Source organism: Buceros rhinoceros, unplaced genomic scaffold, assembly GCF_000710305.1.
Source record: "Buceros rhinoceros silvestris isolate BGI_N320 unplaced genomic scaffold, ASM71030v1 scaffold29509, whole genome shotgun sequence".
Lineage (NCBI taxonomy): Eukaryota > Metazoa > Chordata > Aves > Bucerotiformes > Bucerotidae > Buceros > Buceros rhinoceros.
Genome location: NW_010433724.1, coordinates 116 through 15,658, shown reverse-complemented (window position 1 = coordinate 15,658; position 15,543 = coordinate 116). Strand labels below are relative to the sequence as shown.

Here is a 15,543-nt window from a genome sequence, read left to right as displayed (position 1 = left end):
AGATGCATCCCTGCAGTGCCGTGCCTAAGTTCCTGTATTCTTCAGTAAACAGAAGTCTTGAGGATTGTGTTGCAGATACCTCATGCAAGGCCAGCTTGAATGAAGCAGTCACTTCTGGCTTGAACTAATGAGTATCAAGGTACTCACTGGATATCTTAGGATCATCCATGGCACCATCCTTTGGTTTTGATAGCGTGATGCAGGATTGCTTAATGTTAATCTTCTGAACAGAGCCATCTCCTATCCAGCAGGCTTTCTTGGTTTAGGCTCAGTGCTCCTGCACAATGTAACTGTGACTGTCTTGCTTTGGGACACAGTCAGATTTGTGCAGCTAAGTTATCTTTAGGAAACAGTCTATTGCAACTTTATTTTTGCATCTCATAACCTTCTTTTTGCCATTGTTATTGTGCCTTTTTCAAAAGTAAAAAACTTTTAAATTCTTTCTGGGTTTGTTGTTTTGGGGGTTTTTTTAGTTGTTTTTATTGTGATTTAATGATGGGTGATTACTTTTATTAAGCCTCCGACTTGTCTAGCAAGAGGATTAATTAATAATGAAAGCAGTATACCCAAGTGAGTTTTTTTCATGCTCACCAGTATAATGACTTCAGCTTTGGCTCCTGAGACCATGCACTCTCTGAGGATGGAGCGCTCACCGAGTCTTTGTACTGATGCGCTAAAGGATCTTTCCAAAGGGAAGTCTGCCAGTTGTGCCAAACGGTGCTGAATGTTTATTCATTGTTGGCAACGGCAAAATTTGTTTGATGGTTGTGTCATGTGTGGGGCTATTTAAGTTGTGCCAAAATCACTTTATATACATACTCCAGCCAAACTGGAATTGACTTAGCAGAGGTAAAAGGTTAATACTGTGTTCCAGAAGCTGCCCTTCTCCTTGGAGATTTATTTTTATGGAAGGAAAGGCAAAATTTGAATGGAAGTTATGACACTGGGTTTAATCCAACAGGTTTTGGTCTAAAACACTATTGGCACACATTGACTACTGTGTCTTCTGTCATCTTCCAAAAAATCTCACTGTTCTTCACATTAGTTTCTCCCCACGTTGTTTTAAATTTGGTCTTTTAGGTGCAGTAATTTAAGAGTTCAGCATTTTGCAGGTATTTACTGATTTTAAATAAATATTTATAACTTCTCTGTAATCAGTCTGTGGATGTCAGGTGTTACCATTCAAAATACCATCTTCTTTAAAATCTTTATTTTAAAGCTATGCCCACTGCATGCATATGTATTCCTATATATGTGTAGTGTGTATATGTGTCTTAACATTGTAATAACACTTTTATAATCCCTTTGATGTATTTTCAGCAGCAAGGAAAGTTCCAGCTACTCGATCAAGTTGTGCTAGACTCAGAATACCCTAACTGCCTGTTGCTGCTGAAGTGTGCAGGTGTTAAACAGTACATACATCATGTAACAGAAGAAAAAGGTGAGAAAAAGGGGCTGGGAGGCAAAAAAAAAAAAAAGACTGGATTTGTTAGTATCGCTTCATTATAAGATAATTGAAATATTAGGGTTTGCTCTACCAAACACCCAAGGTGCTGGATGAAGGTGTAATTTAAAAACAGAAGCTTAGGCTTATAAGTTGTTATTGCAGTACTGTGAATAACAATGGATGGATCTCAGATTATCTGCTGCAACTCTAAAATATTTGTGCAGTCTTGTTGCTAGGTGTCATGAAAACAATAAACTGATCAGAGCTGTCTTATTGACACTATTGTATGTGTTGTGACCTTTGTTTGCCTTTTGATGAAAGTTTCACATCTCAATTTTTTTTTTTTTAGTGTAGGATGGTTTGGTGGAAGAAGTTAACCAACGTTCAGGATGGCTGGCCTTATCTCTATTCTAATAACCTATTATAACCCCATGTAATCACCATATGCGTTGATGAGCTCACTGAGATGTAATCTTATTAGTGATTCACAAGGCTGCATTTAATCTGATTGTGCTAGTGCATCTCTTTTGAGTAGCTGGTTTGGTATTGCCGTGGCTCCTGAAAAACTGTCTTTGCATTGAAGTTTCACCAAATAAAAGTTAATACCTAAAAAAAAAACCCAAACCAAACCGCACTCTTGTTTTTCCCCTTTGTTGCAAAGCATTCAAGCAATAAGTAAGAAAAAGCTGGAGGAGAGAGAATATGCTGCTGCAATAGGAGAGCACAAGAATTCTAGCTTTGCATAATGTAGTATTGTGGGTTTAAGTTCAAATACTTATTTATTTTTAAATAGCGAACTTGATTGGGATGTGTAAGTGTGTGAGAGCGAAAACCTAAATGGAAGAAATTAGCCAAGTGTCAATTCTGTACATAGTTTCTTCAACCTTTGTCCAGAATTGCCTTTGATATCGGGACTTTTTTAGGACAATATATGCTTTCTAGGGAAGAGGAAGAAGCTTTACAAAATTTTTACGGTTGGGCAAACCTGCAAAAGATGCAAGGCCTCAGTTTATATATTCAGCCCTTTAAAGAGCATTCTCCTTATGCTTGTTGACTTTCTGGTAGTGAGTGGAGATTTCCCTGCACACAGATGGAAATCTACAAGAGGAGGTATAGGAGTCTGAGAACATGCAGTCTACCACCAAGTGCAAAACAACTAAGCTGGCTGACCCTTGAGCTCCTCCAAGGAGTATATTGATGTATATATATAAGAACAAGTATTTACGTGATCTACAGATAATTGGGAAGTGGCTAAGGAAGGTGATGAAAGAATGAAAACCCTGCTAAGAAGTAAAACACCAGACCTCTTCATTGCTGTGTAGAGCATCAGTGGAAGGCGGAGGGGGGTGTGGGGGGACACAACACAGCTGTGAGTTTTTCTTGGAAGATTTAGGTGCATAAGTTTAAGTATTTCCTGTAGGAATATACAGTATTCCTACTGCATACTGCAGTAATATAGGGCAGTTGCTTCTCCCAGAAAATCAGTTTGAACTTCAGGGCGCAACATGTATCCATTGAAAACTGTCACTTTAAGAAGAGAGCAGGATATCTGGGCAGCAAAAATAATGTTGGAATTATGGGCTCTTGTGATACTCCTGGATTTCCTAAAGAACCTTCAGAAAACACTCAAAAGTCAAAACTTGCCCAGTGAAAAAGGTTGCCTATTACCAGTGATACTGAATATAACTCAGGTGAGTTCTGACTTTTGAGAAGGCTTCTTTAAGACAGGTGCATCCGAACTGCAAAACCACTTTTGCCTTCCAATGAAGCAATAAATACTTCCAGTAAAAACTGTTATTAATCTTTTAGGCAATTGCTGAGCCCTACAACTTGTCTAACACCAGCTAAGGAGCTAGGAGCAAAAGAAGGGATACTAGTCTTCTGTGCACCCAATCTGAGAAGGTGAAAAATCGTGCCAGATCCTCTTGGCTGTCAAACTAAGTCGTCTGTACAGGAATGTAGGACAGGGTCTGGATTATTTTTCTGAATGGTTGCTTCCTCTAAACAGTGGTGCTGTCTTTGTGCAGTATTTATGTTATCTTCTTAACAGCAAAGTAAAAATTAAAAAGTATTTACTGTAGGCAAGGTATTAGATCATGGTCTAACCTCTGCATCTATTCTGAAATTGTATTTGCAGTTGTTATCCATCAGAGCATCCTCTGATAAACTATATTAGTGAATATGAGCTATATGAACCATGTAATAGTGAAGATGCTTTACTGCTTGGGTTTTTGCATGGATGTTTTTAATAACATATTACGTACACCTATAAGTTTGTGTCATTTTGTCAGCAAATTATATTAACTATTGAAGAAGTTGTGTTCACTTCCTGGTTTTTCTTTTAAAATGAAAAGTAAAAATTGCTTTTGTCATTAAAGCAGTATTCACATGCACACACCAGCTGTATGTGATGTTCTTGGATGCTCCTAAGCATGTACCTGCTGCTTCTTCTCTTGTTCAGTTTTGGGTCAGGTTGAAAGTAACAATGGAGCTTGTTCTTAGGATTTCTTTTGGTTTTAAAACACCAAGCATATTGTTGTACTACAGACACATTGACGCTTGCTTGCCTGTCATGTACAGATCACCTTTCCGTTCAGTACACTTCTGTGTGTTTCATATTGTCATGTCATTTATTTGCTTTATAAAATATCAGTATTATGACTAAGTTACTCTTTTTTAGCTCTAAGACCTGTTGTCCACTTCGTAGCCTTTCTTGTTTAAGGAGTAGGGCTCCTTAAACATTCTTTTGTAAGATTTAGGGCAAGAAGTGTCTTACCATGTTGCATCTTCTGCAGCTCTGATCTGTTTAGCAGAACCTAACATAATTATTTCACTCTTAATCTTAAAGAATTTAACATGTATCTAACAAATTCTTACCCTAGAGTGCTCACAGTTGATACTTCCTGAATTAGCAAAGTCCACTTTGCCTGGCCTCAGTGTTGAAGGGCACTGAAAATTCATTTTGCTGGGTTAAATTCCTAGTTACCTGCTTCAGTAGTTTGAGAAAGGATGTGCTACAGCTCACTAAATCTGGATGAGGAAGGTTGTTTGCTAGTAAATTCAAACATCAGACAGAAAGTAGAGAAGGTTTAAGAACGGGTTGTGAACTCCACTTCTAGAGTGTTACTCTTTGTTTTGCTTTGCAAGGCAAAAACTGCACTGTGATCTTGTCTGATGTGATTAACATGAAGAGCCAAGAAAACTTACCTGATTAGAATAACTAAGTAATATTGCCAGGCTTGTATTCCCAGAAGGTAGGAAAAAAGGGGGCCATATGAGTTTCAGAGTTATGGAAAACACTGAGAAAATGGATGTTAAAATGTGCTTTAGGCAGTTTGCTCAACAATACATCAGGGAAACTTCCAAGTCTACATAGCGATTACCCGATCACTGAACATGTTATTTAATTGTAGAACCACTTATATTCCATCTGTATTTCTCAAACCCAATCTTTCCAGATGTCTCAGACCAGTTTTATAGGCACCAGACACATTAGGGAACAAAAAGCTTTCCAATATATACTCTCATTATCAAACATAGTTGCTAACTCTCACCAATATCAAATGTGCATCACATGTTAAATCCACGTTCCAATATTGAATCCTTTTGTCAGCAGTTTGTGACTTTCATAACTCACTTTAATTCTTCAGAGGACTCAAATATTGTCAGTTTCTAGAGTTTAATGGTCAAAACTGCCAAGCACACGAAATATTTTCAAACAAAGTGATCTTGGAAGGGTTCAGCGTAATTATTTTCACGTTTTAATGAAAACAGCTTCACAGTTCTACTTTTCCTTTCCCTAACTGAGTCACTCTGAATCATGCTGTTGTGGGGGAGTCTGCCTGGGAACCCAGACTTGTATTACTTTTCGGCATGGATTGGGGGATGGTGGCCGGAGGATGTCTCTTCCTTGAACTTTCTTATCTAAGAGAGGAATCCATGAATTGTACTCACTGTACTTGGACTCAAACCATGTTAGCTCTTTGAGAAGCAGGTTCAAGTATCCGGAGCATCTCCCGCATTTTCTGCTTCTGTTCTTTCAGAGCCATTTAGAAGGTTTTAAGTCCTAAAGGCTGCAGCTAGCAATGTCCCAGCTAATCACTTTACCTGCAACTCATCACTTCATGAAACAAAATGTGTGTTAGTGGGCCCTTTTCCCTTTTACTCTGGAGGAGTTTTTTGTATTTTACTCTTCTGCAACCATTGAGATAGCTTTAATCTTTATCTTGTAAACAGTTTTCCTCCACCTCTCCATACCCCCTACCATGTATACACAAAGAGCACATAATAGTTAGCTATTTGTATGCAGTTTGAAAGAGCCAAGATAAACCCCAAAGAAGGTAATACTGAAGGAATCATTAATATATTGTTGTTTGCAAGGGGAGAAGGAAACTCCATGAACTGAGTGTTGGATTATGATACCAGATCAGAAGGGGACATGAAACAAATGTAGGTATTTATGGCAATGGTGTACAAGAGATTAAAACTTACTGAAATCCCTGTTAAAGACTGAAACACAGTGGGCTCTAAAGTCCCCTGTGAAATCTTATTAGGCATTTCAGTCCGTTTCCAGAATGTAGCTTTCTGTGAATTAATACTGAGTTTTTATACTGAAATTTCTGTGAGCCTTTGTAATTTTCTCTCTCTTTTGCTTCAGCATCATGATCTCACATATCTCCAGATAACTGATCACATGTGAATAGCAAGTGTTCTTGATACCCTAGCTATCACAGGGGACACACTTTTCTGAAATTTATATATCATTGAGTTAATTTACGTTGCTTGATAAATCATAAATGAATCATGTACTTCCTCCCACAAGGAGTGTGTTTCACTGTTTTGGATTCTATATTTTCTTTTGACACTATGATAAAATATATAAAAGGAGGATAGAAGTAAAACTTTTGCTTTAGTCACGCTGTGAAGTGAGAGGGGAGAACTGATAGAAAAAGGGTGTAATGACTATCTCTCTGTTCTGACCCCTTACCAGGTGCTAGAATTCAATAACAAAAGATTGTATTATGTTAATAAAAGAAAAAAAAAAAAGTCAGTCTTGGAACCAACTTTTTGTGCTGTGAACTATGTAGTTAAAAATGACCGGTCTGGTGACACAGGTCAGTGAAGGTTTGGTAAACTACGGGATCTTGAGAAAATTCTTAGTGAATTCAGGCAGCCCAAGATTGCACATAAATAAATAAAATACGTGCTTTGCTGGATTAGGGCCTAATTAAAAAGTTGTCAAGTTGTTCAGACTTGTGCATATCAGCTCAGTCTGTTTATTTTTCCACATTTCCAATATTTTTGAAACTTACCGCCCTGATACCAAACATGTGCAAGATGCAAATTAACTTTCATGCTGTATCTCCAACTTCAAAGATTACAAATGTATTGAAAATGCAATCCAAACCAGTCATGACTTTCTTCCCCTTACTTGTTTTTTCTCAGAGGTTGGCAGTCAGAAATTCCACAAATACAGCCAAGAGAAGACACTGAAATGGTTAAAGAAAAAGGTATTCTGTTTCTCATTTCCTTTCAAGATAGCTTTGTTTGTAAAATGAGAATGCTTATTAGCTTGTCCATATCTGCTTTTGAGCCATATGGTGTCCCTTGCTTCAAGGTACATGTCCTGTACACGAAGGACAAGCATCACAGTAAGGTTGTGGCACTTGAGATTGTGATGAGGTATTAGAGAAATGACAGGTTTGTTATGTTTCTCTTTCTGATGAGCCTGGCATGAAAGGAATTCATGGAGCGCAGGGAGGCAGAAGCAGCAGCTGGTGTTCAGCTTGTCACTGTGTTCTGTAGGCTTTGCATCAGGTGAGGGGCTTGTCTTCTGCTTCATCCACTTCACAAATTTTTAATTATGCCATGCTTTAAAGCTGGACAGAAATGCCTTGGTTTTGTGCTACAAATGGGTTTCCTTGTGAAGCTTTGGCAGTTTCTCAGAATGGTCCTGGTATGGTTGCTGCTCTCCTGACGCAGTCACGCTGTTCAAGAGGTCTGTACAGTATGTGGAAAATAAACTAGTGTTACATTTAAGCTTGACGTTGTCTGTGTTTTGGTGTAAAGGTGGCGAATCTCATTTCACACACACATACCTGCTCCTAGTATGATGCCACTTCGTAGAGAAAGATGGTATGCATCACATGATACAGAGAAGCCTTGTCATTAAAATTGATCAGCACATGCACAAAATCTGGTCTGCTTTCTGCAGTGTTGAGGCATAGAGATACCTATTTCTCATGAATACTTGAATCTTTACATTTGAACAGGTATCTGTGGGGTTGAAAATACCTTCTTTTGCCAGGTATGGTTCTGTTAGATCCCATATAGAGTGCCCTGTAAAGGCAGTCCAGCTGAGCTCAGGCATTCTGTGTTCTCTGAGCAGCTGTGTTTCTCACCTGTATAATCATGGCTGTTGCATGTGAGTAGCTCAGCTCATCTTAGGGTGCTGCAAAACTGGTGCTGTGTTGCCAAGGCAACATGTTCAAAGTCATGCTGGTTTCTTTGGGTTTTTTGAGCTCATCTGCTAGTCATTACAAATGTATATTAAATTTCACCACAGTCCATAACTTGAGTGTTTTATATGCTTGAAACAAAATTACAAGAGCTTTGTCACTGCGTTAACATGCACATAACACCATTGATACAGACGTGTCATTCTGTGGTTTCTTTTAGGTCAATCAAACAGTGAAAGCACTTAAAAGCAACAATATAACTGTAGGTGAAAGGGTATATGCAACTACATTTATCTGCAGTAAACAGATCACAGATACTGAGGAAGGTAAGAAAACTAAACATTGTAATGGATTCCATTTTTGTGAAATCACAGGCATATGTGGAGATAAAACACACAATTAGAATATAGAATGTTTTAAAATTGGCCTTTGCAGTAAATTTATTCCATGTACATAAAAAACACACGTGACCGTGTGCCTTGACTTTTCTGAGTTCTTTGGTACCTTCATCAAATGAAATTGTAATTAACAGCAGGTCTCGGCTGGGATTCTTTTAGCTTCTCCTTAGTTCAAGGAGAAGACGCTGTTCTCGGTGAAATATATGCTGAAGTGCTTTGCTGAACTGAGACTGCCTTGGACAATAAGACACGTTTATAATATATATAGGTATTTGCCCAATAAGTGTCTCTGTATTAGGACAGACTTCTTTTTTATTATTTTCATTAGCATGCAAATGTTCCTCATAGAATTCTCCAAAAAGGGAGGGGATCTTAGGAAGTCATAGTCACAGAATAAAAGCTCCTGGTCCAAACATTACTTTATGTGACAAATATACAGAGTGCACAAGTATGTCCAGATTAAGGGCAAAAACTTTAGTAATACATATATTAAACTGCCCTGAAATTGACAATCCTGGTACCAAAAAGTCTGGAGTGATCCTGGTGGTTCTAGTAATCCTTTGCCTGGAGAGTGCAATGTCTTGAATGTTACTGGTATATGAAGTTGTGTAGAGAAACCTGAAAATGGACTCAGAATAAATTCTTTGAATGTTAATAAAGATTAAGAAAAATTCAGAACAAGACAAACAATGAATTGTTTATTATTACAAAGACATTCAGAAGTCTGCATGCAGCTGAAAAGAAAGGAGAAACAAAGCAACTTGCTGACAAAGTGGAAAATGAGTTACCAAGTAATGATATCAAAGGAAACAACATAAATGAGATTTAAGAAGCAACTAGACAATTTTATAGAACAGTGATTGTAATATATGGTTTTTAAAAAGAGGCAAAGCTGCAAAACTTGTAAGTAACTTTAACTTTACAGTAGCTTTTCATTCTTTTCCTCACTCTCATTTTTTAAAGAAAGGGAAGATTGTCCTGACAGCTGTTTTTAAATACTTTGTCTCTGAGATTTGTAGATAAGTAGCTGATTTGCAGTGTTTTTTCCACCTTCCTCATTACTTATAATAACACAGATTTAATAGTCTTTTTAAAAGCCTTTTTTACATCTAAAAGAGCAGCACTGAAATAGGGAATACCGGGGGTTAAAAGTAGGTAAGTTTTGAAGGCAGTCCCACTGTATGTAGCAAGGTGAATGACAGGAAGTCAAATGGACCTTACTCAACACTTATTTTTAATAAGACTAATTTTCTTGTCTGATCCTTTCACTGCCATGACAGTGCAATTTATTTCTGTAGAGAATTGGGCAAGACAGAATTTCAGTACCTTGTAAATAAATGGGTGCATGTAGTTAGCATCTACAGATGTTGTAGGGCAAAAATCTGGGAGGATATAATGAGAGCAAATGGGGAAGCAGGGGAGGTTTAACATGAAAGACCTGAATATTTCTTTCAGAAGACAAAGAAGGGAGGGTCGCAAGTGTTCCTGATGTTTGACAGGAGGTTAGTAACAAAGCAAGGCTGGGGCGGGAACACAGGCTCCCTAGAAGGCAAACAGTGGTATTTTAAAATTGGGAAAGGAAGTTAGTGAAGACTGCTGTAGGGCAGAAGTGCAAAGAGAATGGGTTTTATATTTAGTACATAATAATAATAGCAGTTGGCTTGGACTCACCATTCGGTGTCATAATGCAAAGACTGAAATGATGGCAATATTTCTCTTAAGGGATAAATTGGACATATTAAGTGCTGAGGTGAAAATGTCTTGGACTGAAGTTATTTCTTCTTGTCTCCTGAACTTCAAGTGGGCTCAGGGAGTGACAAATCCTTCATGAATCTAGGCAATGGAGGAAGGAAAAGTGCAGGTAGAAGATCCTAATAACTTGATGTCAGTGTAGTGGAAAACGTGTATGCTGGAGTCAGTTCGTTAATGCTTCCGGCTTCGATGCCAGTTTGCACTGGGCTTTTTAGACTGAGAAAACGAAAAGGAAGCTGTCTCTGGCACAGAAGAAATAGTTCTTTACCACCCTGAGGCTAGTTTGCCACATGCTTCTGAACTCTCTCAGTGTGTGCACATGAACAGATAGAGCTGGCCTGTTGTAGTTGGAATTCAGAAGTGAGATTTTAGCTTAACGTCTGTCAGGCAAATACTGCCTATGCGTGAGTGCAGTTACTCCCTAGCAGCCCCAACAACAGCAGGTTTAAAAGATCCAGCCCATGATCAGTAAGTGTCTGTGTAGAACGTGATCAGAAAAAGATCTGGTTTACGATTTCATTTTATAAAAGGTTCACTTTTTTTTCCCCAGTCTCTCAGAGAAACATTTATAGCAGGAGTGCCCTGTACTGAAAACAGCTTCTAGTAGTTCATATTTCCACAGATAATTATCCCGTCTTGCCAGTGATGTTTAGATAGGCCTTGGCATTTTCTGTAAAGTACTGAAATTAAGTACAAGACTTTGAAATAGACTCATTGTCTCATGTAATTGTTTTCAGTTGAAGCCAGAAAGTGTACTTTAGTACCGAAGCCTTTGCCAAATAATTGTAAGATCCAGATGCTTTAAAATTAATGATTGCGTGTTCTGTTGAGTCAGCTTTTTACTTTTGCAGGTTTTTTAAATTTAATTTATTCGGATAAATACATGATATGTAGTATTCTTAGAAAATGAACAGCTTTTGTAAAGTACGTACAGCAGATATTAATAACATGTGCTGACAAAGTGAGTGTAGTAAGTCTTCACTTTATAAATAAACCTGCAAGTGTCATATAACATAAACTACTCAACACAGAGAACCATCACAGTGTATCCATTAGAGGTCTCTTACTATTAATTCAACCTTATAATTTATAGCAGTGCATGCAACATGGCTAAGGTAATGTGGCTGTGTAATGTGAATGTTCTTTTTCCTTTTCCTTCCCGCTCCCTGCCCTGTTCCTGAAGACTATGTACGGTATGCCCATGGGTTAATATCAGAATATATTCCGGAAGATCTCAGTAAGGAGTTGTTAAAATACTTAGGGTAAGTATTGTTCCAGCTAGCTGCTAGTTCTTTATAGCATGCAGTAATGTCCTTTCGGTCATTTCTACTGAATACTGAGATTTGTTCATCAGAGTTGCAGTGAATGACACAATGAGATTTTATTTGCCACACTTTAAATGTCCTATTTTTCAAGTGTAGATTATGCAATTTCTGTTGTTCCTGCAGTGCTAAGGACCATGGGCTGGAGGAGAGGTGTAATATAGAAGTCTGATATGTCTGTTATTGCATCATGAAACCTTGAGTAATGTATCCCATTTTAAAGCAAGGCAGGGACAGAATTGTCAAGTACGAGCAGCAGAGCCAGGAATAGAATCCTCATCCCCACTCCTCTTTCCTTTATTCTATTCACTCAGTGCTGCTGGGGTTCGACTTCACATATCTAACCTGTGTTAGTTTATATTTAAATCTGGAAGGTGAGCCAAGCATCCTCATCTTGGTGTTCCCTGCCAGGAGCAGACTTTGCTTGATGCATCACTGGGACCCTGCACCTGTCCCTCAGTTCAGTTCTGTTTGAAGGGGTTACTATAGTGGCCTATGGAAAAATGTGCAATTTGCAGTTTGAAATCCATAGCTTAACAGTTTCATTGAAGAGACGTTATGGGCTTTATAATACCATCTTACTAATAGTCAAAGATTTTAAAAGTAAGATGGAGATCTCCTGTTTTGGTTACCAGAACTAAGAACGTTTAAAAGAGCCCATGTTTCTGTATGGTCCCTGACTCAGATAACTAAAATGGAGCCAGAAATATGGAGTGCATGAGCTGTGTTTTTTGCAAACGTGTGCCACGTGAGCAATGATAACCAAAGCAGCCTTTCTTGGGAAGGAATTAAAAGCCTTAGGTTGTGCAATTCCATTGTCTTAAAACTTAAAATCTTCTGTTCTACAGGCTCCCAGATCTTAGAAGCCCAGCACCAGAGCCACCACTGAAGGTAGGAGGACATTAAATGTTGACAGATACATTGTGTTGTACACTGATTTCTCTGAATTGTTAGTAAAACTAAGCTAGGCCAAGCAGTGGGCACAATGCAGTAGATAAGCTGGCCTTGTGAAAAACCAGTCTGAACAATGCAAGAAATTTACCGGTCACTTCATATTTTTTAATGAGGAATATTTTGTTTGGTTTTCCTGTTTAAAAAAGGGGAGGTTAAGAGAGAGCATATTTTATGGGTTTGGTCAGCAGTCTTTTCATACGTGTTTTGCTTATTTAGTTTTATTGGGTTTGATGGGACAATATGACCTCATAGATTTTCTTCCATAAGTAATTTATGAGGACCCTGAAAGGGACCTCCTGAGTCATAGATTCCCAAACAATGTTGGATAATCTCTCATACACTGACTGTTCTTCACTGTAAGTCTCATTAGGATTTTTTATTACCATTACTTCTCTTGGAAGACTGTTCTATAACCTCATTCCTCTGATGCTCAGAAACCTTCCTGTAAATTCCACCTTGAATTTATTCATGGCCAATTTATTCCCCTGCGGTTTTGTGCTAACATTATCATCGGTTTATTTAATTGAAATGTCTCTTTTCCCTCCCTAACGTAAGGCAAGACATATATCCTTCCTGTTTTCATTTTGTCAAGCCAATCTTGGTTGTTTAAGATGGGTTCTCCATTCCCTCATTATTGCAGGAACATTTCTCTATGCCTATTCCAAGACGAATTCAATTGTTTCAAAGTAGGTGAGCAGAATCATGTAGAATTACTCATGATAAAACCTTTACCAGTACAATGTGATGGCATTCTTCTCTTGTTGTCTTAACTGGAAGTACTTTATCTCATTGCATCTTAGAATTCCATCTGCCACTATTACTGTGTGATGTACCAGATAGCTCACAGTCATGCCATGAACAGTTAAGACACACAGTAGGTGTTTTTTTCTACTCCACTGCAACTTTCAGTTGATCAGCATTCAGATTTATGAGAAATTCATGTTCTTAGCTCATGTGTACATGGCTTCGTACCTCTCTACGTTTCATCCATTTTTAGCGTTTACGGTCTTGAAGGTTCTCTTGACTTTCCCTTCAGAGTTAAAAGCTCTTTAGGTATTCATAATGCTACTCAATGGTGTTCACTCGGCAAATGTTAGCATGCCATTATCTTTAATTAACAATTAATGATTATTTTGAATAATGTTGTTCATGACACTCCACTAGTAATATCCATCTGATCCAGTGACATCCCTTTCTGCACTGTTTGCCTTTGTTTCCCTTTTATCCAGTTTCTTACCTACCTTAAATTCTTAAGCAGTCTTTGTTTTCTGTGCTGAAGTGGCACCATGTCAAATCCTCTGGCAATCCTTTACGTTTTCTGTAACCAGAAACTGTGTTATCTTTGAGAAAAAAAGCTAAGTCGATAGGCATTACGTTTGTTTAGTTTTCATTACATAATTCTTTTTTCTTCTTCCACTTTTTCTGCCCCCACTATCCTGCTGAGCCTGCTAACACTTTCCTCCTCCTTACATATAGATGGGTGTTTGGCTGTTCTGAAGCGATATGGTCCCTACTTGATAGAACAGTTGCCAGGCTTTGCCTCTGGACTTGCGATTTCTGAGGCAGTCTCCCAACAGTGTCAGCATATTGAATTTTACTTCGGTTTTGAATAGAGTTATTTCTATTATGTTTTCTGCCCCTGTGTTTAACCTCTTCATCTTTATTGAAAACAATTTACTGAAACAAAAGATTTATTCCATTTTGGGGTTACACTTAGATAAGCTTTAATATCTATCCAGTCTTTACTGTATAGCAGCTTCACTTTTTTGATTCCCTTTTTGCCTCTGTGGCTAAACAACCTTCTGCTATTTGTTTTAATTTCCTTTCCAAGTCTAACTCAGCTTGACTTTTTGGCAGTTCTCACTTTATCCCAGTATTACCTGACCCCTAAAACAATTTTTTTTTTTTTGGCAGTCCTTTTTTCCCCATTCATTGTAGAATTCTGCTTACTCCTAGTATTTCCTTGTTCGGTTGGTTTTTGGTTTTTTTTTGGCAGGGTGGGGAATATATGTGCATCTATGTGAGCAAGGGGTGCATTCATATAGTTTAGTCTGAGAAGCTCTTTCCTTCAATATGTTTTACCTTGTTTGAAATAAAAGATCCAAAATCACTTTTTCCATCTTTTTCTTTTACATTCCAAGTGTCCTCCTCACACATCAGGTCCCCTTGCTTTGACTTAGAGAAGGCATATGTTGACAAGATTTGCCCCTCTAGGATCAGGAGTCCCACTTTTGATTATCCTTTCCATTTAATTTAAACTGAGGCACCCTGTGTTTACTGAAACTAGGTTACTTACTACACCGGCCTTTCCTGCAATGTCCCTGCTACTTACTGAAACAAAGTCTAAAATAACCTCATTTCTGGCTGTTTCCGTGACTGTTCTGTTAAGCAGTATGTCAGCTAGCACATGCAGGAATAATTGGGCCCTACTGTTATTAATAGCATTTGTTCTCCAGTGTATATCCAGCGATATAAGTTATTTCCATGTGGTTGGACAGTTGTGCTGGCTGCACAGTTACTTGGCCCTTTGATTCAGTCAAGAATTATCTTTATGCATTGTAAGAAATATTAAACACACATCAGGAGCCAACTGATATTCATTAGCCATACAAGCATGTTACAACAACTTATTAAACTACATGTGATGTACATTGCATATTGTGCACGAATAGCTTTTATTCCATTGGGATAGTTCTGAGAATCTATTTTTAAAAATAGTTTTATTTCAGCAGTTTGGATACACAGGAAATGAGGCTTAGAACTGTTCAGCTGTTGGGCACTGGAACCTTGCTGAGGATCTGATTAATTTCCAGAGCACTGACCAGGCTGTGTATGATGCTTCTGTGTTTTAAGCCTTTGCAGCTTCAGAGATTAGAACACTCCTTTATTTCACCATCTCAGAGGAGCAAGACAGGCTTATACTCTGGAATCTATAGTCTCTTTCAGACCATTTTTATTCACATGCATGGACATTCCTCTTCATGTGGGGAAGGTGTACTGACAGACATAGTGTAGGATTATCGCAAATAAAGAAGGGTCTAACATGTATTTTGTATTATCATGAAGTAATTTAGAAATGATAAATTTCTAAATAAATAAAAATAATAAATAAATAAATAAATAAATTCTGAAGGGAGGAGAGATTTAGAAACTTCAGTGGTTAACAGAAAAGCTGTGACAGATTCTCTCTCCTGTAGTATAAGAGTAAACTG

At 38.0% G+C, this 15,543-nt stretch overlaps 1 protein-coding gene across 1 annotated transcript in view; it reads left to right on the top strand.

Annotated features, from left to right (window-relative positions):
- RNASEH2B (ribonuclease H2, subunit B) overlaps positions 1-12,268 on the top strand; it is a gene marked incomplete at both ends in the record, with an annotated part of 15,989 nt that extends 3,721 nt beyond the window's left edge. Inside the window, 5 exons of the mRNA XM_010144215.1 lie at positions 1,321-1,441; positions 6,893-6,957; positions 8,126-8,231; positions 11,239-11,317; positions 12,226-12,268. Of these exons, the coding sequence (XP_010142517.1) occupies positions 1,321-1,441; positions 6,893-6,957; positions 8,126-8,231; positions 11,239-11,317; positions 12,226-12,268 (414 nt within the window). The remainder of the gene's footprint in view (positions 1-1,320; positions 1,442-6,892; positions 6,958-8,125; positions 8,232-11,238; positions 11,318-12,225) is intronic.
- Between the last annotated feature and the right edge of the window lie 3,275 nt (positions 12,269-15,543).